Consider the following 23,574-nt stretch of genomic DNA (forward strand, 5'->3'; position numbering starts at 1 on the left):
TAGTTAATGTATGCATGAAAAATGCTGAGAAAGTAGCACTTAAAAAAATGTTCTTACCACAAAAATTATGTGAAGTAATGGATAATGTAAATCAGTTTGATTTAGCCATCCCACAGTGTATACATACATCAAAACAGAATGTTGTACACCTACATATGTATAATTTTTATTTATCAATTAAAATAAGTGAACAAAAATTTTCAGGTTTTACTTTCAGAGAACTCTTCAATCTTTGCTTTTCCTCAGCTTGTCATGTCACTTAATTAAATCAATTTTGTCAAAATGTGATTTTAGATATTTTTTTGTGCTATGGACACTGAAATAATGTCTTAATTTTTAGAGTTTTAAAATGTTTACAGTGATTATTATGTTATTCTGTTTCAATGGCATTTATTTGACTTTGGAGCAGTAAGATATTAACAGTCATTGTACTCATGTGGTAGTATTAACACCTGATATTTGGATTTCTTACTTTAGACAGTACTAATATGGGTATGATCAAATATTCTTTCATACTATTTCTTAATATAATCTAATTTTCTTGTGCCTTTTTTGTTTGAATGACCTTAGTACTTAGACATTATAGTCATATTTAATAATGTGGATTTTTATTTTTTTTTTATTGTAGTTCATTCAGCTCCTAAAGAACTACCAGTGTCCAAGGACCAAGAGGAAAAATCTGATAGCCTAGTTAAATATTTCAATGTTGTTTGGTGTAAGCCTTCAAAGAAAAAACATAAAAAGTGGGAAGGTGATGCTGTTCTTATTGTAAGAGGAAGGTCATTTACATTAAAGGATTTCGAAGGCAAAGACATTGGAAGAGGTATTGTGATATTACCTGATGTTTATGATTTGGCCTGAAATTAGTATGTATCTCTGGTTATATAATTGAAATATAATTGGGTTTTATAAAGAGAGAGAGAGGGCCGGGCGCCTTGGCTCAAGCCTGTAATCCCAGCACTTTGGGAGGCCGAGGCGGGTGGATCACGAGCTCAAGAGATCGAGACCATCCTGGTCAACAAGGTGAAACCCCATCTCTACTGAAAATACAAAAAATTAGCTGGGCATGGTGGCGCGTGCCTGTAATCCCAGATTCGCAGGAGGCTGAGGCAGGAGAATTGCCTGAACCCAGGAGGTGGAGGTTGCGGTGAGCCGAGATCGCGCCACTGCACTCCAGCCTGGGTACCAAGAGCGAGACTCCGTCTCGAAAAAAAAAAGAGATAGGGTAAGTATTCTTTAATGGATGTTCATGCCTCAACTAAGTATGATACATAAAATAATGTCATGAGGCCGGGCGCAATGGCTCACGTCTGTGATCCCAGCACTTTGCGAGGCTGAGGTGGGCGGATCACGAGGTCAAGAGATTGAGACCGTATTGGCCAACATAGTGAAAACCCGTCTCTACTAAAAAAAATATAAAAATTAGCTGGGCGTGGTAGCGCGCGCCATAGTCCCAGCTACCTGGGAGGCTGAGGCAGGAGCATTGCTTAAAACGGAAGGCGGAGGTTGCAGTGAGCTGAGCTTGTGCCACTGCACTCCAGCCTGGTGCCTGGCAACAGAGCGAGATTGTGTATCAAAAAAAACAAACAAACTAACAAAAAAAAACAACTCACAATGGTTAGTGAGCCCGACAATCTTACAGCTTATGCTAGCTCATTGAAGCAAATCCTATCCTATGGTTTGATTTTCTCCAAAAATGATCAACCAGCCATATACAGTTATTTTGGTACTTTTCTGAGATTAAACACTAAATTTGACTTGATATATTTTCTCTGTCTCTTTTTTTGTTGTTGCAGAATGCTAAGTGGTTAAAATTGAAAAATATGATGATTTAGGAGTTGAATTATATGTAATTTCAGCACTACTCAATAATGTTTTGAAAAACAGAGCAAGGAGATAATGGTTAGCCCTGACCTAGATTCAAATGTCAAAACTGGAGGTTGCTATTGTTTCTGCTACAAAATGTTGCCAGCATAATTTGTACTAATACAAGTAGGCCTACAAATTAAGAATGGCTAACACCAACTACAGTGTCTTTGCATTGTCTCTCAGTTTAATATTAAGTGTGACCTATAATTATAAAATCTGTTCTACATGTTTGTTTACTTAAAAATATAGTTTATAGTTTTTAATAACAATTATGTGCCAGGCACTATGCAGGAATAAAGACTCAAAGATGATTATAATTTACAATTTAGTGGAAACAACGCAAAGTAATTGATGATTAGGAAGCAATAATATAGTTGTTTCAATGAGAATTTTTACCAAATGCAGTGGGACATAAAAGAACCATTTAATCTGCCCAGGAGGCTAGGGGTAAGCTTCATAGGAGTTACCATTTAAGGTACTATTTGAAGGATGAATAGTTTTGGAAGTTATAGGAAAGGGCCATGTGCAAGAGAGAATAGCATATGCAAAGGCACAAAAGCACGAGGGAATTCAAACTAGTTGAGTGTTTCAGGAATGTAGTGTGTGAAAGGCGGTGACAGTGTTAGAGTTGAAGCAAACTAAATTATCTACAATAGAATGATTTATTATAAAAATATGGAGTAACCGTGTATAGTGATTAGAGGAATTAAAAAGAAAAATATATAGTGCACATATAATTGTTGGTTAAGGTAGATTGGGGCTAGATTTTTAGAGAATTTGTTCATGCAGTGTTATTGCCTCTTTAGTGAAATTCTAAAGCCAATGAGAGAGGAAAAATTATCACAATTACTTGGAATGTTTTTTACCCCTAAGGTATAGTATGCATGGTTTTGCATATGTGTAGTTTATAATAAAATGATCTTACAGTTGCAAGTAACAAAAAATGAAAATTCAGCTTAAACCAGTGGGTTTTTACCTTGACCATGCCAGTAGAATCACCTAAGGTGCTTTTAAGGGTGTAGTGGCTCACACCTGTAATCTCAACACTTTTGGAAGCAGAGTGGGGAGGACTGATTGAGGCCAAAGGTTCGAGGCAACCTAGCAAGACCTTGTCTACACAAAAAATAAAAAAGTTAACCAGGCGTGGTGGCATGCATCTATAATTCTAGCTACTTGGGAGACTGAGGCAGGAAGATTGCTTGAACCCAGGAGATCAAGGCTGCAGTGAGCCTTGATCATGCCACTGCACTCCAGCCTGGGCTGGAGAGACCCTGCCTCTGGTGAAAAAAGAAAAAAAAGGTGAAAAGACAAGCTGATGCCCAGACTGTGATCTTTCTTTTAGGCTCTGATTTATTTTGCCTGGATGGTAGGGAGAGGGACTGAACATAGGTATATTTTAGGGTTTTCAAAATGAAAATATCCAAACATAGGACTTGGTGCTTAATTATTACATTAATAAATGTATTAACCTGAGGTTAATTTTGCAAGTTATTGCCTATAATCTAAGGAGTTTTTCTTTTAAATAAGTAGGATATACAATATGTAAATTTGTTAATGTAACGATAGAGGTGCTAAGAAAACAACGTTGGAACGCTAAAATTGCTGATAGCTTGTGATAATGCATCAGGCTCAGTTGGCCTTCATTGCATAATACCTAGCAAAAAAAAAAGCAGTATAAGAAACAAAGTTTAAGAGTTAAAAGAAAATCTTCTAGCAACTGAGATGTTTAAAAGAGTCATCTTTGGATCAAGATCATCTGTGGATCTAAATGAAATGAGGGATCTTGGAATTAGAGCTACTTTAAAGGTGCCTCAAAGTTAAAAGGTTATTCTTGTTTCCCGTTTCTATGTAAAACTGAGATTAATAGTAATTGCAGATTTTTTTTTTAGATGGAATCTTGCTCTGTCACTAGGCTAGAATGCAGTGGTGCGATCTTGGCTCACTGCAAGCTCCACTTCCTGGGTTCAAGCTGTTCCCCTGCCTCAGCCTCCCCAGTAGCTGGGACTGCAGGCATGCGCCACCACTCCCAGCTAAGTTTTTTTTTGTTTTAGTAGAGATGAGATTTCACCATGTTGGCCAGGATGGTCTCTATCTATCTCCTGGCCTCGTGATCTGCCCGCCTTGGCCTCCCAAAGTGCTGGGATTGCAAGCGTGAGCCACTGCACCTGGCCAACAGTAATTGGATTTTATGTGAAGATAAAACTATAATCTTTATTAATTTGGATAAGTCAAGACCAGTACTTAATTGGGATGGACTGATGGATCTTTGACATTGAGCTAAGTAATTTCTTCCTTTATCAGAGAATGAAAATTAAAAAGTATTCCACCATAAATAATTTAGGACTATATATTAAATATAGATTGGCACAGGTTATAAATTTTAGGCCAGTTTCAGTAGAGAAAATTTTAGTAATTTTCAACTACTTGAAAAGGGTCGTCATACTTTCTAAAATGTGACAGTCTTTTATTATTATTTTTAGAGACTTAAAAGTTTTTGGTATACAGAGTTCCTGCCCTTAATAAATAGCTTAATGCATTTAATAGACAAGTTTAGAAGTCTAAAATTCCATCTATCTGGTTAGTTAACTCATTTTAAGCAGACTGTGACTGACTTATTCATATTTATATTTCATCAGTACCTTATACACAGCAACACTTAATATATGTTCATCAAATTATCAAACAAGCTTAATATTACCAAATATCTCATGTTTTGTTACAGAGTTAGAACTTGGAATATCTGTGACTTCTTGCTGTATTTTAGCTTTGCTATCTCATGTGGAACAGTCAGAAACAGTTGTGGTAGCAGCTGCTTTTATTGCTAGGTATCCTTCACATTTCTAGCTGTTTCTAAGTGAAAATAGAGGTACCATGGTGTTTCTGTAGTTTATTTACAAGAAAGGAGGATACATATAACCTATCAAACTATTTTTTTGGCTCAATTTTTCCAAATAAGAGATGGCAAAACTATAGAGTACAATCATCTATATTTTCAGTAGTAAAAAAATTCTTGCTTTCTCTAAAGCATGGCTAATTTTATAGCTGTATTATTTCTTTTTATTTTTAGTGTTTTTTTTAACCAAAATGTTAAATATTGCTTTCATTTTGGCAAATGCATTATACAAGACTATTTGCATTCAAAGCACAGTTTTCCTGTACAGCTATGGGAAGGTGACTTAGAGTGTCAATTAATTTTTTTCTTTCTTAACTTAAAGGCATTGGTTATAAATTCAAAGAGCTTGAAAAGATTGAAGAGGGCCAAACACTGATGATTTGTGGAAAAGAAATAGAAGTCATGGGTGTCATCTCTCCAGATGACTTCAGCAGTGGCAGGTGTTTTCAGCTTGGAGGAGGAAGTACTGCTACCTCTCATTCTTCTCTGGCTGCCAGGAAATGTTTCTCTAACCCTTTCAAAAGCGTTTGTAAACCAAGTTCAAAGGAAAATAGACAGAATGATTTCCAAAATTGCAAACCACGCCATGACCCGTATATGCCAAGTAAGATTTTAAAAATAATTTGAATTTTCTGTTTTTACTTTCAAAGGATTTTTTGTGTGTGTGAATTTGAAGTTTAAATTTTGTTTTAAAAGTTTTAGGTGAAAGTATACATTATTCTTGAGATCTATAATCTGATATAAGGGTTAATGTTGAAATCAACAGTATAGTTTGGGAATTATTTCATATGTAAATGAATAATCCCAAGACTACAGTATTAAAAATACTGTACATGTGTTGAAGGAAACATATCTAAATTGTTTGTATATACATACACATACATGTGTATAATTTTGAATAAAATCTGACTTTTTAGTAAGGAGAGAAATAAATTTGTGAATCTGGACTATGATTATACTAGTTTCAGGACTGTGCACCTTGATCACAGGCATTAGTGTGTAAAAATAATAGTAAGATGTCATACAAAGTCCATATTTTTCTGGTGAAAGTTCCACTCAATCAGTTAATTTTCACACTGATGAATCCAATTTTAAAAATTATATTAAAAAAAGAAACATAGCTTGTATCTGATTGTTCTTTTATTTGACTGTTCATTCAGCAGGTATTTCTTGATTGCCTTTTATGTGTTGGGCCTAAGGTAAAACTGTCATCACAGAGCTTCTTGTTTGGTGAGGGGAAGGACAAGTAATCTGAATGAAAGTATAGTATAGTAGATGTGAAAGTTGAGAGATAGAGGTGACTTCTTTCCTAACAGCAGCAAGATAAAAGTATATTAAGTAATACTTATTTTTCCCACTGCAAGTATTATGGAAACGTAAGTTTTGAAGTAGAGGCCTTTGAGATCATTTAGATTAGGCTCTTCACTTTGCATTTGAGGAAATTGAGGCCCAAGAAAGTAAACCGACTTACCTAAATATAAAATAATCAATGGCATTATTGGTACAAAAACCCACAATTAAAAATTCCTAGTTCTATATTAGCTTATCCCAAAGACTCAGTTGAAATATAGGGAGTGGAAGCTGATGCAGCTGAATTTTCTCTTTTTGTCCAAATATTTTGTCTGTTGCACCAGCTCTTTTAACAATCTCTCTACCCTTTATTCTCCTTTTTCATTGCACTTTTACCATCATACAACAGAAGGCTGTGAAGAACTGAAAAGAATACCGTGCTTATTCAAAGATCTGAGTTAGAATCATGGTTTTGCCACTGAACTAACTGGTACTTTGACCTCTTGGAGGTAGTCACTGATCTTCCTAATGTTTTGCCTACTCCTGGGTAAAATGTGGGTCCTAATACCCACCATAGAGATTTAGAGTGTCTAGTATATACTCTTTTCCAGTAAATACTTGCTGAGTGAGTGAATGAAACATTTTAGTGGCATTTATGTGTTGCGTATATGTGTATGTAAATGTATATATATCTGTGTACATGTGAATTATATTTGTGTGTGTGTGTGTGTGTGTGTGTGTGTATAAAAGCACTTTGGGTAAATAGTAAATGGTTAATTATACTCATGTATTTATCTTACCATGCCAAGGATAGAATTAGGTTTGTAGACTTAAAACTAATGCCTGAGGCCGGGCTCAGTGGCACAAGCCTGTAATCCCAGCACTTTTGGAGGCCGAGGCGGGTGAATCATGGAGTCAGGAGTTTAAGACCAGCCTGGTCAACATGGTGAAACGCTGTCTCTACTAAAAATACAAAAATTAGCCGGGCATGGTGGCATATGCCTGTAATCCCAGCTACTTGGGAGGCTGAGGCAGGAGAATGGCTTGTACTGGGACCCAGGAAGCGGAGGTTGCAGTGAGCCAAGTCTGAGCCACTGTACTCCAGCCTGGGCTACAGAGTAAGACTCTGTCTCAAAAACAAACAAAAAAAACACCTAATGCCTGACGTTAATCTTAAACAATTATCTTCATCACTGTAAAGATAAAGAAACATCTTAAAGTTTCAACTAGTGTTCTATTACTTTGACTGTTTAGGTTTCTCTTTCTTGAAGATGGGCCTTTTATTAGGTGATTTATAATTCTACAATCCTTTTTGCTTGGGCAGTATGTGATTTTTCACCTCTTATCTTCTCTTTTTCCTTGTTGTCCTTTTTAAAAGATAGAAAAATAATGGGGCCATTTGTCGATTGGAAATCCCCAAGGAGTACACTCTTACTTTGCTATGGTAATATAGAGAAAAGCCAAGGACTAAATTTCCCAATTTTACTTCATAGTCCTCTGCCTAATAAGAATTGACCTCTCAGCCAGGCGTGGTGGCTCACGCCTGTAATCCCAGCACTTTGGGAGGCCGAGGTGGGTGGATCAGGAGGTCAAGAGATCGAGACCATCCTGGTCAACATGGTGAAACCCCGTCTCTACTAAAAATACAAAAAATTAGCTGGGCATGGTGGTGCGTGCCTGTAATCCCAGCTACTCAGGAGGCTGAGGCAGGAGAATTGCCTGAACCCGTGAGGCAGAGATTGCAGTGAGCTGAGATCACGCCATTGCCCTCCAGCCTGGGTAACAAGAGCGAAACTCCGTCTCAAAAAAAAAAAAGAATTTGTCCTCAAAGATGAAAGTTCCTTTCAGTTACTCGGAAACCAGGAAGATCCACAGAAAACTTATCCTCTGGGTAATTGTTAATGGTAAACATGACCGAACTCTTATTCCTGTGACAATATAGCTCCACACTGATGAATATTTACACAATCTACTGGAATCTATTTCTTTTTATCTCTTCTTCTCATCTACTTATTCTTCTCTTTTTTCTTTTTATTTTTTTTAATCTAATTCAATTTTTATAAACATGTATAGACATGCAAATATATCCCCCAAATAATTTTGGTGGGTTTATTATCTAATTTCAGATTTATCAACTGAGACCTGCCTTCTAGTGATATTTGATTTTGCCTTTTTGGGTGATATTTTAGTAAGTCTTTTAAATTGTGTTAGCATATTTTTGAAGAATTACATTGTCATTCTATTATGACTTCATGCTGCTTTAAAGAGGTTCATGAGGCCACGCGAGGTGGCTCACACCTGTAATTCTAGCAATTTGAGAGGCTGAGGTGGGTAGATCACTTGAGGACAGGAGTTCGTGACCAGCCTGGCCAACATGGTGAAACCCCACCTCTACTAAAAATACAAAAATTAGCCAGATGTGGTGGCACGAGCCTGTAATCCCAGCTACTTGGGAGGCTGAGGACGAGAATAGTTTGAACCTGGGAGGCGGAGGTGGCAGTGAGCCGAGATTGGACCACTGCACTCCAGCCTGGGCGACAGAGTGAGCCTCTGTCTCCAAAAAAAAAAAAAGTTTATGAACTCGACATTCATGAATATAATAATTAGCTTCAAGCAAATAATGGTGGCTAAGTCAATGAAAAATGTATCATTTTTTCTCAGTTCCAGTTAATAGGAGTAATGGTCATTGTTAGTGTGTATAGGGCTGAACAGATAGAAACCCTGTATGTTAAATTTGGGGAGCCTTTTCAAATGAGAAGCTGTGAACATTGGCAAATGCATCTTGGCAAAATTCCAACCTGTGCTTTCAGTTGGAAATAGTTCTCTGCTCTGAATAGTGAACTATTGAATGTTGTGGCTTACTGAATTCTTTACTAGACAATAGTGAATTTCAGTGCTTTCAAAGCACTTTTGGGTTTATGAAGTTTGGAAGGCTCTTTGTAATTATTTGCATGAAATTGTACATTAGTAAGGCATAAATAAGATTTTCTTTTTAAATTTTGTGACCTTGGGTGACATTACTGTGACTAAATTTTGGATTTTTTGGCCACAAATGATAGCAAACAGTTCTATCATAGGGTAATGAAAATAAGATAATGTTGGTTGCTGAAAAAGTGAAATTATAATACATTTATACTTGTACTTTTACCATTTTTTAAGATTCCCTTGTTATGCCACGACCAGATAAGAATCACCAGCGGGTATTCAATAAGAACTGTTTACCTCTTGTGGATGTAGTGATTGATCCTTACCTTGTTTATCATCTTCGACCACATCAGAAAGAAGGAATCATATTCCTTTATGAATGTGTGATGGGAATGAGGTAGGAAAATAAATCATTTGTTTAGTCTAATCTGAATTTTGATTTAACTTGTAACACAATAATCGTTTTCTAAGAAGATCATAATATAATGAGTCTTGAGGGTACACTATGAATTTCAATTGGTAGGAAAGGTGAATAGTGCTTAATGTGTGTGTATATTCCAAAAATAGTTCCTGATCGATGCCATGTTCCAGACATACTGCTAGGAGGTGTGCATATAGGAATCAGGACGGTGGTCCTTACTTTTAAGTAGCTTATAAAGTATTTGAGTAAACAGATAAATGCAGTTGACCTTAATGTGGTATAATAAAAGCTCACTGCTAGTATGGCAAAGGGTCATGAGAGCAAGTTAAAGAGGTTTTTAATTCTGTTTATGAGAATTTTTTTTTTTGAGATGGAGTCTAGCTATGTTGCCCAGGCTGGAGTGCAGTGGCACTATCTTGGCTCACTGCAACCTATGCCTCCGAAGTTCAAGTGATTCTTGTGCCTCAGCTTTCTGAGTAGCTGGGGCTATAGGTGTGCTCCACTATGCCTGGCTAATTTTTGTATTTTCAGTAGAGACAGGGTTTCACCATGTTGGCCAGGCTGGTCTTGAACTCCTGACCTCAAGTGATCCACCTACCTCAGTCTCCCAAAGTGCTGGGATTACAGGTGTGAGCCACTGCGGCTGGCCTGGTTATGAGAATTTTGGAAAAAGATTTTATTCTATCTTTCTGTCTGATAAAAAAGTTGCTTCTTGCCTTTTGCATTGAGTTTTCTGATTAAAGAAGAGTAGTATCTTCTCTTAAAGATATTTTAGAGGAGACACACACATACACACACACACACTCACACACACACACACACCAGGAGAAAAAAAACGAATCAAAGGCCCCTGCTAGCATTTCTTCCAGTCCTTTTTTTTTTTTGCCTTGTTTTTAAATGCCAAGGGCCTTGCTTTTAAAATTTGTCATTTAAAGGTAGGTGGAAATGAAATTCTCCCCAACTCTAAGAACTCTTTGAATGTTGACAAGTTAAGGGAATACTATCTTCCAGAAACTGTAATCTAGACTCATATTTTCTCCCAAATCTGCTTTTTCTTTTGAAGGTCTTACCTCAGTTGGTCTGGGAATCATCTTTGATTTCTTCTCTTTCACATTCTGAATCTAGTCAAATCTGAACTTTTAATTATTTTAACCACCTAAATATCATTTGTTTCCTAATCTTTTCTGTCATTCCACTGCAGCTCTCTAGTAACTGATGTCATAAAAATATTGTATTTTGTCTAGACTATTGCAATGGCTTCTAACTTGTATATTTGCTTCTGATGTCTCTCAAATGTATTCAACTTAAAGTCACCTTCCTGAGTTTTCTGAAAAACAGTTCTGAACATGGCATTCCCTTATTAAATATCATTCAGAGACTCTCAGAACCTAGAGCAGTGTTTCCCAAAGTGTGATTCCCTACTTCACTGGCAGTATATGGGATCATTTCAAGGTGGCAAATGGACAAGCCTTTTAAAAAAATTTGAATAGTAGCATATTTAGTTAATTATTAGAAAACTAGGCCAGGCACAGTTGCGCATACCTGTAATCCAGCACTTTCAGAGACCAAGGCAGGCAGATCACTTGAAGTCAGGAGTTTAAGACAAGCCTGACCAACATGGTGAAATCCATCTCTATTAAAAATACAAAAACTAGCTGGGTGTGGTGTCAGGCACCTATAATGCCAGCTACTCAGAAGGCTGAGGCAGGAGAAATCACTTGAACCCAGGAAGCAGAGGTTGGAGTGAGCCAAGATTGCGCCACCACACTCCAGCCTGGGCAACAGAGCAAGACTCCATCTCGAGAAAAAAATAGTAGCACATTAAACTTTTGGTTTTACAGATAAATTATGCTTATAGTTTTTTTTTTTTCAAATTAAAGTTAAAATGAGTTGTTTTGAAGAAAAATAATAAATAACCTAGTATCACAGATATGGCAAAAAAATGTGTTGGTAGTCATGAAATACCGGTGTTGGGGAGATGCTGATCTACAAGATACAGTCTAAACTCTATCCTCATCTTTTGTCTTCTACCTACTTTGCTGGCTTCATATTTTTCAGTTCAAGCTCCAACTATATTCAACTGCCTAATTAGTGTAGTAATTATTTACCCTTTACAATTTTGCTCAAGGTACATCTTCTCCATAAAGGCTTCCTGTTTGCTCCCTTCTTTTTATCATGAAAGGATGAACCTGTTCTCTTTGCTATTCACTGTATCTCATTTGGCTGACATTTGATCCTTAGTTGCTAAGTGATTGTTCTAAAACAGCCACCTAAATGGTAGTCGTAATTTATGTTTGTAGTTTTTTCTCTATACCTTGAAATGGAACACATATATAAAATTGCATATTGGTTCTTAATTTCTACTAAGAAGAAATACAATTAACTAACAAACCACAGTTGACTCTTGAACAACTCAGGAATTAGGGTTGCTGATCCACTGTGTAGTCAAATATCTGCATATAACTTTTGCAGAAACTTAACTAATAAAATACTGTTGACTGGAAGAAGCCTTACTGATAACATAAACACTCAATTTATACATAATTTCATATACTTGTGTATCATATACTGTATTCTTACAATAAGGTAAGCCAGAGAAAAGAAACCTTGAAGAGAATAATAAGGAAGAGAAAATGTATTTACTATTAAGTAGAAACGGATCATCATAAAGGTCTTCATCCTCATCATCTCCATGTTGAGTAGGCTGAGGAAGAGGAAGGGTTGGTTTGGCTGTCTAAGGAGTGGCAGAAGAGTTGGAGGAGATAGAAGGGAGGCAAGAGAGGCAGGCACACTCATTTGTAACATTTATTGAAAAAAATCCACATATAAGTAGACTTTTACAGTTCAAACCATTGTTCAGTGGTCAACTGTATACTTACGTATTTTTGTAATATCCTTAATTCCCTTGGACTTTGTTAACTTAAAAAATATAAAACACACACCCAAGGTCTTTAAAAATATAAAGTGGCGTAAAAATACATGGTCTTACTAATAATATTCCTAATAACATTTAATTTTTAATTACATAACTTAGTAGGTCTGTAGGATGACAATTTTTACTAAATTATGTGTATTAGATCAAGTGTTTAGTGTTTAATTTTTTTTATGGTGCAGGGAGCTATTTTTGTTGAGGACTTCATTTACTGACAGAATTCATAAAATACAGCTCAGGAGATCTTGCTGATTAAATATAATATAACAATATATTTTAAACTGTTTTGATATCTGAAACAGAAAAAAATTGCTCAACTTTCAGCGATGAGAAGCGTAGTTATAGTTAAATTATCCAAATGCAGATATAAAATTGGAATTCATTTCTAGCCTTTAAATAGTAGAGATGATTTAGATTCAACTCTCTAATTTCAGATTTATGTTGTGGTAATTTAGTTGACAATATGTAATGGATATAATTATCAAAGATGCAAAAGATGTGTTGTAAATCAGCTGAATGAAGTACTAAAAGAGTCTTAAGTGTCATTACAAAATATCAGTTTTTCATTCTTGATTATTTTAGGGGCATAAAATATTTTCCTATTGTGATTAAAGGAAGTAAAATTATTTCTAACAGAATGAATGGCAGATGTGGAGCTATTCTTGCTGATGAAATGGGTTTAGGGAAAACACTGCAATGTATTTCGCTCATCTGGACCCTGCAGTGTCAGGGACCCTATGGAGGCAAGCCAGTAATAAAGAAGACACTAATTGTCACACCTGGAAGCTTGGTGAATAATTGGAAGAAAGAATTTCAGAAATGGCTAGGAAGTGAAAGGATTAAGATATTTACTGTTGATCAGGTAAGAAACTTAAAAGTTTAGCCTTAGTCATTTAAAAAAAATCTAGGTTTTCAAATCAGTAATTCAGTTTTTACTTGTTAACTCCCTAACCCTTTTGCACAAAAATAGAGTCTTAGCTTTGGTTTTGAGTTGTTGTGGACTGAATGTTTGTGTCTCCCAGATTCATATGTTGAAACCCTAACTTTCAATATAATGGTATTAAGAGGTGGGGTAGGAAGGTAATTAGGTTTAGATGAGGTCATGAGGGTAGAGCCATGTGATGGGATTAGTGCCTCTGTAACAAGAGGAAGAGACACCAGAGCTTCTTTTCTATATCATGTGAGGATACAGTAAGAAAGCATTTTTCTGCAAGCCAGGAAGAGGTTTCTCACCAGAAAGCAATCATGCTAGCACCCTGATCTTAGACTTTCCATCAGAACTGCGTGAAATAAATGTTTGTTGTTTAAGGCACTTGATCTATGGTGTTTTGAGGCACAAAGAGTTAACATGTTCCAATTCTTGATAAGTAACTATCATGAATAGGCTACTTAAATTTGATTTCATATAGTTTCTGTCCCTGATTTTTAAAATACTATCTTTTTTCCTCAGGACCACAAAGTCGAAGAATTCATCAAATCTGTATTTTATTCTGTTCTTGTTATCAGTTATGAAATGTTACTTCGTTCCCTGGATCAAATTAAGGATATAAAATTTGATATTCTAATCTGTGATGAGGGACATCGGTTGAAGAACAGTGCGATTAAGACAACTACAGCCCTTATTAGCCTTTCTTGTGATAAAAGAATAATTCTAACTGGTCAGTATTCAGTTTGGGGAAGATATTTTGGAATTTTTGCCTAGTGAATTTATAGACTTATACTATGATGCTTGACATTCAGATAACTGATTTATTAGTATAAATCTGTGTTAATTGACTCGGTAGGATTCTGAATCTTCAAATCTGTAATTTTCTATAGCCCAGATTTTGGGGTTTTTAGGAATAAACACAATTATATCCGATAAGTAATTTAGGAGATTAGACTGGATTGCTTGTGCTTGGTTCCTGAGTCTGACACAGCTGTACAACTTGGAACAAGTTATTTAGCATTTCTGTGCCTCAGTTTTTTTATCTATAAAATAGGAATGGTAATACCATCTAACTTTGTAGAGTTCTTGTGAGGGTCAGAGGAGTTAATCCATGCAAAGTTCTTGGGAAACTATCTGACACATGGTAAGTGTTTAATACAAATATCAGTTATTTTTATATGTATATGCTACGTAATGCATGGTTTATTGTTGGCCAAAGCTTTTGGACCTGACTCTCTGGAAAGGTGAGATAGATGGTAAATATAAGAATCCTCTTCTACCTTTTTACTTAAGGCTAGATTAGAGTCAGATCTAAGTTGCTCAGTGTAGCTTTTCTCCCATATTTCATCTTGGTCCTATATGGCCCTTCCAATTTGCCATCAGGGCAGCAGAATAAAGAAGAGAATTGTATTACTAATACTTACAATTCCTTTGTTTTCTACTCAAGGCTTCATTTTCCCTACCATCTCAAACCCTTTTAGAAGGAATGGTCAGGATATGATTATTCTTACTGTGTCATCATCATTTTGTCCTTCGTGTGTTCTTTATGCATGTCACAGCTCTCCTCTGAAGTTAAAATGAGGAAAGAGAAGAAGTATGACCAACAACTCGTACCTCCTTCCTATACCTATAGGGTGGAAATATGCCCCAGAACAACAGAGAGGAGGAAACTCTTCCTCTTCTGTTCTTACTGTGTTAGGGTGGGGAAGATTACTCACCTTTAAGTAATTCTTTGTCATTTGACTTCCAATTTGTATAGGAGGATTATATTAACCATTATCAAAAGTGATATTTAAAATGATCTATACTTTAAAAAAATGATTAATAACCTTATTTTTAAAATTTAATCACAGTGAAAAGACAAAAGGACTAGGATCAAATCACATAGAATTATTACCCCCAAGATTTATTTGCCCAACAAATATTTGTCAATAATAGTGATATAGAAACCAAAGAATAGGAAAACTGGCATTGAATATTTATAAAATGCCACTTTTAAAGGAAAAAATAAGTCAGGGAAATAGGAACCATAATCTGAATGATTTTCATGCCTTTGGCTGTTTGAGGAGCTGAGTGGATTCTTTATACTTGATTTCCAATGCTTGATTCAGATTTCTTGACTAGCCTTTGATCTTGAGATCCTTGGGGCTAGAAAAGTAATGAAGTAATGGGAAAAAATGAGTTAGCTGAATTTAGTAACACTGAGTTAGAAGAGAAAAAGACTGTTTCTTCTTACTGCTCAAGATGGGGGTTGGTATTGCTTATTTAAAGATTAGTTGCAGATATAAAGTAAAAATGGTTAGCACTAGAAGGGAGGAGAAAAAGAAATAAAAGAGTGATAAATAAAATTTACTGAAAAGTACCGAAGAAATAAAAGTAGTTCCCTTCCTCACTTGAAAATCAGATAATTTTCTGCAGCAAAAATATATAATTTTATTGATATTCTCAATGATAAACAAATACTAATTTAACTGGCATTCCAAAATAATTTAATCTGCAATAGAAAATTGAACTAGGATTTCATTCAACAAGAATGTCTTGATGGCAACTAGTGAGATAGTTTCATTTGAGGCATTAGTATTGTCTGCTGTATCCTTTGTCAATCTTGTTTCTGTTTTGCTGTCCTTATCACTCTTACCCCCTGAGCTATGAATTTAGGTAAAAACTAGCCCTAACTAACCTTTTAAATGGAGAAATGCTCGTAGTTGGTTTCTATCTACTTAGAATTGCCTGAATGCATTCTTTGCCTTTATGGGCAGGATATTTTATCCCCAAGATGATTTGTTTCTTTCTATGAAAGTATATGTTTGTATAGGAGTATGTACAGTGCTATATACATAATAGATCCTCAATAATTAAAAATCAAATGAAAATAATTTTGATTTTGTTTCCTGGTATTATCTAGCCCAGTGCTGTGGAATTAATATTTACTGGAAAATGGTTAGGATTCAGTTTGATTGATAGAGGTGTATTAGTTTTCTAGCACTGCCATAGCAAAAGACCACAGACTGAGTGGCCCAAACAACAAAAATTTATTTTCTCACAGTTCTAGATGCTGGAAGTCCAAGATCGAGATGTCAGCAGGTTTGGTTTCTATTGAGGTCTCCCAACTTGGCTTGCAGACAGCTGCCTTCTCCCTATTCCTCATATGCTCTATTCTTTGTGCAACTATATCTGTGGAGTATCTCCCTCTCCTCTTATAAGGATACCAGTCTTATTGGATTAGGGCCCCACTCTTAGGACCTCATTTAACCTTAATTACTTTCTTAAAGGTCCTATCTCCAAAAACACTCACAATGGTGGGATGGAGCTTCAACATAGAAATTTTAGGGGGACATAATTCAGTCCACAATAAGAGCTGAATGATTATTACAAGATCTTAGATGCCCTTTTGTTATATCATAAAAAAGATAAATCTGAGATTTGAAGCAAAATTCTTATTACAGACTGAAAATTTAACAACATACATACTGCTATTGAATGCTTAGAAACTGGAGAACAGAAATCATCCTCCAACCTCACCTCCTTCATTGTTAGCACTTGACATATTTTATTATTTGTACATACACTCAGCATACATGCATATTTTAAAATTCTTTACATGTACATACAAAACACATCTTTTTGCACATACACATATGTACAAAATAATTTTCATATAAACATTTTCCTATAATATTGCATAATCTTAAAAACTATTCTTACAATTTAACATTAGGTTGTTTTTAATTCATTACTATCATAAATAATGTGGTGACGAATATCTATAAGCATATACTCTTTCTGTATAGATTCCTTTATAAGCATAAGTGTGTATAAAGAGCTCTCAGAGCTTCTGTGGAGGTTACAGGAGATATAGGTGTAGGTTATTGACAGTGTTGGGTGGTAGATTTCTTTCTTTTTTTTTTTTAAAACAAAAAACAAAAAGCTTTTTAAATTTTTATTTATTTATGTTTTTTTTAGGGATAGGGTGGAGATAGGGAAGAGAAAGGAGTTCTTGCATTTTCCCAGAAGTTTCTTTTCCATACTGTTGAAAATAGTTTTAGTAAATACACCAACTTGATTTGAAAATCTTTAGTTTTTTCTTTTTTTCTTCTACAGGTTTTACCTAGTTTAGAATTAGAGAAGAGCAATGAAATAGCAAATGAGGGTCTAACTTACGACTAGAAATCAATGTGACAAACCCTTATAATAATGCTATACTATACTATTGGTCCTCTCTTGTAGCTGTATTCCCTTTCTCATTTTTTTCCCCTCTTACTCTTTTTTTCTTCTTCTTTTCTGCCCTAAATCCTTTTTCCTGTTCCCATATTGTGTTCTGCTTTTCTTCTTTTTTCCAGTTTTGCTTTTGCCTTGTATTTCAGTTTTTTTTTCCCCTTATATTTCAGTTGGGAGGATTTTTCCCCTTGTATTTCGGTTGGGAGGATTTCAGACGCCAGTAACGGATAATCTGAATCCAATGTGTTTATCCCCCATATAATTGGAAGTCTAAAGGTAATGCAGGCTACATCAATCTAACATTGTCATCAAGGATTCTGGTTCTTTATATCCTCTGCCCTGCCATATTTAGTGTTAGCTTCATCTTCAGGCTGGTAGCAAGTGACTGCAGCAGTTCCAGACATCACAGATAGATGTGATGATATCCAGAGGAGAACAGGACTTGCTCTTCTTGTTTCTCTATGTTTAAGAGTGAGGAAACTTTCCCCAAAGCCCCTCTGTGATGACTTCTTATGTCTTATTGACCAGGATGGGTTGCATGCTATTGATGGAATCTCTTGGTGCCCCTTCTAGCTCTCCTTTTCTGGGCTGTTGTAATCATCTTTTAGCTGCTGGTATTATTGATTAAACAACTCAGAGCCCTTTTCTGGAGAATTATCTTTGAATGAGAGCTGTATTCTCCATAGTTTGCAATCAATGATTGGCTGATTTAGGGGTAAGGAGCTCCCTTGCCTCACAGTAATTTCAGGACCAATGTTATAGTTCAGTTTATGCTCTACAGCTCCCTGTAATTTATAGCTCAACCTAAATTATGGCTGAGGCCATTCTTGCTTAGTTTCTTCTCCTACCATTTTCTGATTCCATTATTCCTTTTCTCCTGAGAGCTCTCCCTCTCTAAATCACGTGCAACCAAATCACTGTCTTAGGCTCTGCTTCCAGTGAACCTAGTATGAGACACAAACGCATTCGTATGTCAGTCATTGGCAAAGGAGGGGATCGAATTACTATGATTGACTTAATTAATCATTTGGGGTTGGATGAATGTCTGAAAGCCAACAATAGTGATCCTTCTACTGTTCTTTCTCTTCTTTCCTATACTCCCCAATCTTTATTTGTCATCATTGTGCATATTCTTTTAGAGGCTTAACTAAATCCATGTATTTTTTCCAACTCTTTCAATGATGTGTCTAAAAATTTAAAACTGACTAGATGTGTTAAATTTAAAAAATTAGCAATTGCTGGTCCAACCGTGGGGAAGGGGAACCATTAAGTTTTAGGGAGGTGATCATTAAATTCCCCGACATTAAAAAATTTATGTCATTCATCTTAATGAAATAAATGCATTTTTATTTACTTTTCACATTATAATATGTATATCTTTGGACAACATTTTCTAGTCTGTTATTTGAAAGCCATCTGAAATTACATTGTTTATGCTGATATATATGTTCTTTTGGTACTATTTTAATTATTGAAACATGCTAATGTTTGAAAACTAGCCAAAAGCTATTGCATACTGTATGTAATCTATAGAGGGTATATGAATCCATTACAGTCTGTGTCAATCCTTTGGGCAGTGAAGATCTCAATTTGATCTGACAACTTTGAAAGGTAGTAATAATAGGTGCCATTCAATGAATGTTTACTGAGTGTCAGACATTTTACTGGGTACTTTATATACATTGTCTCTACTTTTCATTATAATTAATCTGGAAAATTATCTTCATACTTCTATAAATGAAAAAAAAAATCCTGAGTTTAAAGGGCTTAAGCAGTTTGTCCAAAGTCACACACCTATAAGATTATGTGTGTATAATAATAACAAGAATTGCCAAAGTTATAGAACATTTATTGCGTTCTAGGCACCAAAGTATATTATATGGATTGACCACTTTGATCCTCTCAGCACTAGGAACCACTATTATTTGCATTTTACAGATAATAAACTAGTGTAAATAACTTTCTCAGGATCACTCAGGCAGTAAATGATGCAGGTAGGATTTGAACCTAAGCAGTGATACTCCTCTGAGCCTGCACTTAGTCACTATGCAATCACTTATACTACTATGTAAGGACTTAGTATGCAATTAAAACCAGAGTTAAAAATTTACGTGATGACTGATATATTTTTTTTTAACTTGCTTTGACTGCTCTTTCTTAGTTTTAGGTAATTTGCTTCTATTTATTTCTTTTAGGGAAAAATTTCTCCAAACTTCCGTTATGGTTCTGCTATAAACCTGTGATTGTGATTGTAAAGCACAAACTTGACCTTTTCCTCATTTTTATCTCTCTTTAGGTACTCCAATTCAGAATGATCTGCAAGAATTTTTTGCATTAATTGATTTTGTAAATCCAGGAATATTAGGCTCTTTGTCATCTTATAGGAAAATATATGAAGAACCCATCATTTTATCAAGAGAACCTTCTGCTTCTGAGGTATAATTTACTCTAATAAATAAGTTTTAAAAAAGCTGTATGTCTGAGGAAATCATCCATAACTTCATATTATTTTGATTTAGAAAAGTTAAATCAATGTAGTGAACTCTTTATTTTTCCCCACAATCCTTCATTTCCTGCATTCCTTATTTTGGAACATGACATCATCACTTGTCTAAAATTCATGAATAGGCACTTCATGAAGAATTATAAATGACAACATATAAAAATGTTCATCCTTACTAGTTTTGACAAGAGTTATAAAAAATAACCAAAATAACTTTTGTACTTTTAAAAATTGGTGTGTGTTTATTTAGAGATGGTGTCACTCTGTGTTGCCCAGGCTGGTCTTGAACTCCTGGGTTTCAAGTGATCCTTTTGCCTCAGCCTCCTGAGTAGCTGGGTCTACCACCTCCCCAACTTGGCTTTACTAGTAGTAACAAGTGTAGACAAGAGTCTGCTATTTGGAATATAAATTGTTGGTTGGAATGTACACTGGCACAAGTTGAGGAAAGTTTGACAATATATATCAAAAGCATTAAAATTGTGTATATCTTGTGGCCTGGCAATACTCCTTTTAGGAATTTATTATAAAGAAATTATAGCAGATTTATTTAGGAACTTAGCTATAAGGTATAGGATGACCTTGTGTCTACAAAAAAAAAAAAAATTAGCCAGGCATGGTTGGGTGCACCTGTGGTTCCAGCTACCAGGGAGGCTGAGGGTGGAGGATTGCTTGAGCCTGGGAGGTGGAGGTTGTAGTAAGCTGAGATCACATCACTGCAGTCCATCCCTGGGCAACTGCATGAGACTGTCTCAAAAAAATAAAATATAATAAAAACTTAGCTGTAAGGGTAAAAAATTAGAAACAGACCATATGTGGTGGCTCACCCCTGTAATCCCAGCACTTTGGGAGGCCAAGGTGGGTGGATCACTGGATGTCAGGAGTTCCAGGTCAGTCTGGCCAACATGGTGAAACCCCGTCTCTACTAAAAATACAAAAATCAGCGGGATGTGGTGGTGCATGCCTGTAATCCCAGCTACTCAGGAGGTTGAGGCAGGAGGTTCACTTGAACCCAGGAGGCAGAGGTTGCAGTGAGCCAAGATTGCGCCACTGCACTCTAGCCTAGGCGATAGAGCGAGATTCTGTCTCAAAAAGAAAAAAAAGCAAACTAAGGGAAACACAAATTAAGAAACAAACTTTTTTAAAGTAGGAAAATGGTTAAATTCATTGAATCTAAGATTCTATCAATTAAGGATATATCATGTTATTTAGGAGACTGACTTCACTTAATTAAATGGTTATGCTAAACATAAAGAGATGGTTGGTTTTCCTATCTCTATACTCATATTTTATTTCTTTTAAAATTTATTGGGAAGCAATTAGTAAATGACTTATCATTATGAAGTCTTTAATGTTCATTTTAAGTGTATTTTTGTCTATAACACTTTTATTTAAGTCTTCTATTTTTCCATAGGAAGAAAAAGAGTTGGGAGAGAGAAGAGCAGCTGAACTTACTTGCCTTACTGGACTCTTTATCCTTAGAAGAACCCAAGAAATTATAAATAAATATCTTCCACCTAAAATAGAGAATGTAGTCTTTTGCCGACCAGTAGCACTCCAGATTGAGCTGTATCGAAAGCTGCTAAATTCTCAGGTTGTCAGGTTCTGTCTTCAAGGATTGTTGGAAAATAGTCCTCATCTAATTTGTATAGGAGCTCTTAAAAAACTGTGCAATCATCCCTGCCTTTTGTTCAACTCTATAAAGGTAAGTGCATAGTATCTGAAACTGTGTCAGGGATATGAGGGTTCTATGGTATATGAATCTAAGAGGGCAGATAGGGCTAATTTCTGAGGTTGCATTTGTGGGTTTTCAAAAACTTCTGCAGGCACTCTAGTATGGTTCTGCTATAGAGCTTATCCAGCTTTTTATTTGTTCTTCAGAGCATGTCTACATTCCTAGAGCTGAAGTAGGGAAGAGATGGGTTTGAGGTACTGCCTTCTACGGTTTGTGCCCCATCCCCTTTGGTATCTTGTGTAATACTCTGCCATGGTCTCCCTTCCTATTTTATGTTAATATCATCTGTCAGTTTTGTTTGTTTGGTGCTAACAAATACAAAATTTGACATTAAAAATAATTTATTGTTTTTCTTATTTTGAAAGTGATACATGATTGTTGCATAAAATTTGGAAATCAGAAAATCACAAAGAAAATAAAAATCATCTTAAGCTCAAATCATGGAAAATCACATTTTGATATTAATAATATTAGCTAACAGTTATTAAGCACTCATTATATACAGGTTGAGCATTCCTAATCTGGACATTTGAAATTCAAAATGTGCCAAGATTAAAAACTTTTTGAGTGCCAACATGATATCATAGGTGGGAAATTCCATAACTGACATCTTTGCTTTCTGATGTTAAGTATATGGAAACTTTGTTTCATGCACAAAATTATTAAAAATACTGTATAAAATTACCTTTGGCTATGTATATATATCAACCATAAATGAATTTCATATTTAGACTTGGGTCCCATGCCCAAGATAGATATATGCAAGTATTACAAAATCTGAAAAAATCTGCAATATGAACCACTTCTGGTCCCAAGTATTTTGGATAAAGGATGGTCAACCTGTAACAATCACTAAGTACTTCATTAGTGTTATTTTATTTATTATTTACCAAAGTCTATGGATCAAGTACTATTAATAGCATCCCCATTTTTTGGTGAGGAAATAAGGGCTCAGAGATATGTATATATAATCTTATTCTAGAGAAACTTAATGATGCTATGCCTATTATTTTTTTTTTTTAAATATTTATTTAAAAAACATAGAAATGGAGTCTCATTATATTGCCCAGGCTGGTGGTCTCAAGCTCCTGAGTTCAAGTGATCCTTCTACCTCAGCTTCCCAAAGTGCTGGGATTACAGGCTTGAGCCACCACACCTGGCCTATACTCATTATTTTTAAATCTGTCCCCCCCGCCCCACTGAATGTGAATGTTTTCTTAAATTAGACAGCTTCTACAAGTGTGATTTTTAATGGCTACGTAGCTGAGGTTGACTATTTGGATATTTAATGAACACAAGGCAGCTTGGAGTAGTAACAGTTTTTTGTTCTATAGTTAGAATTCAGAATCAGTTCTCACTCTACTACTTAGTAGTTCTGTAGTTATGGACAAGTTTAACCACAGTCAAGTTACCTTTGTCAGCCTTGGTTTTCCTATCTGGAAAACAGAGACAATAGTAGCTTCCTGAAAATGTTATTGTGATAATTTGATAAGAGATTTTGGAAAGAGCTGGATAAAATGTTTGGCCATAGAAGTAGCACAATATTGATTGTTTCATTGTTTTTGAGGCAAGGTCTCACTCTGCCACCCAGGCTAGAGTATAGTGGTGTGATCATAGCTCACTGCAGCCTTGACCTCCCTGGGCTCAGGGCTCCTACCTCAGCCTTCTGAGTAGCTGGGATTGCAGGCGTATGCTACCATGCCTGGCTAATTTTCATATTTTTTGTAGAGATGGGTTTTGCCATGTTGCCCAGGCTGGTCTCAAACTCCTGAGCTCAAGTGATCTGCCCACCCCAGCCTCCCAAAGTGTTAGGATTACAGATATGAATCACTGTACCTAACCACAATAACTGTTAATACCCTG

At 35.6% G+C, this 23,574-nt stretch overlaps 1 protein-coding gene across 8 annotated transcripts in view; it reads left to right on the top strand.

The window, feature by feature from the left end:
- Nucleotides 1-23,574, top strand: part of RAD54B (RAD54 homolog B) — a 105,622-nt gene that overhangs the window by 60,701 nt on the left and 21,347 nt on the right. For 6 of the 8 annotated variants that reach the window (XM_008982909.5, XM_008982906.5, XM_078352678.1 and 3 more), the window contains 7 exons: nucleotides 629-823; nucleotides 5,085-5,366; nucleotides 9,212-9,374; nucleotides 12,967-13,192; nucleotides 13,781-13,988; nucleotides 19,773-19,912; nucleotides 21,391-21,681. In XM_008982909.5, coding sequence (XP_008981157.1) covers nucleotides 629-823; nucleotides 5,085-5,366; nucleotides 9,212-9,374; nucleotides 12,967-13,192; nucleotides 13,781-13,988; nucleotides 19,773-19,912; nucleotides 21,391-21,681 — 1,505 coding nt within the window. The remainder of the gene's footprint in view (nucleotides 1-628; nucleotides 824-5,084; nucleotides 5,367-9,211; nucleotides 9,375-12,966; nucleotides 13,193-13,780; nucleotides 13,989-19,772; nucleotides 19,913-21,390; nucleotides 21,682-23,574) is intronic. The other 2 variants (XM_035277414.3, XM_008982912.5) reach the window with 2 other exon arrangements.

Source organism: Callithrix jacchus, chromosome 16, assembly GCF_049354715.1.
Source record: "Callithrix jacchus isolate 240 chromosome 16, calJac240_pri, whole genome shotgun sequence".
NCBI lineage: Eukaryota > Metazoa > Chordata > Mammalia > Primates > Cebidae > Callithrix > Callithrix jacchus.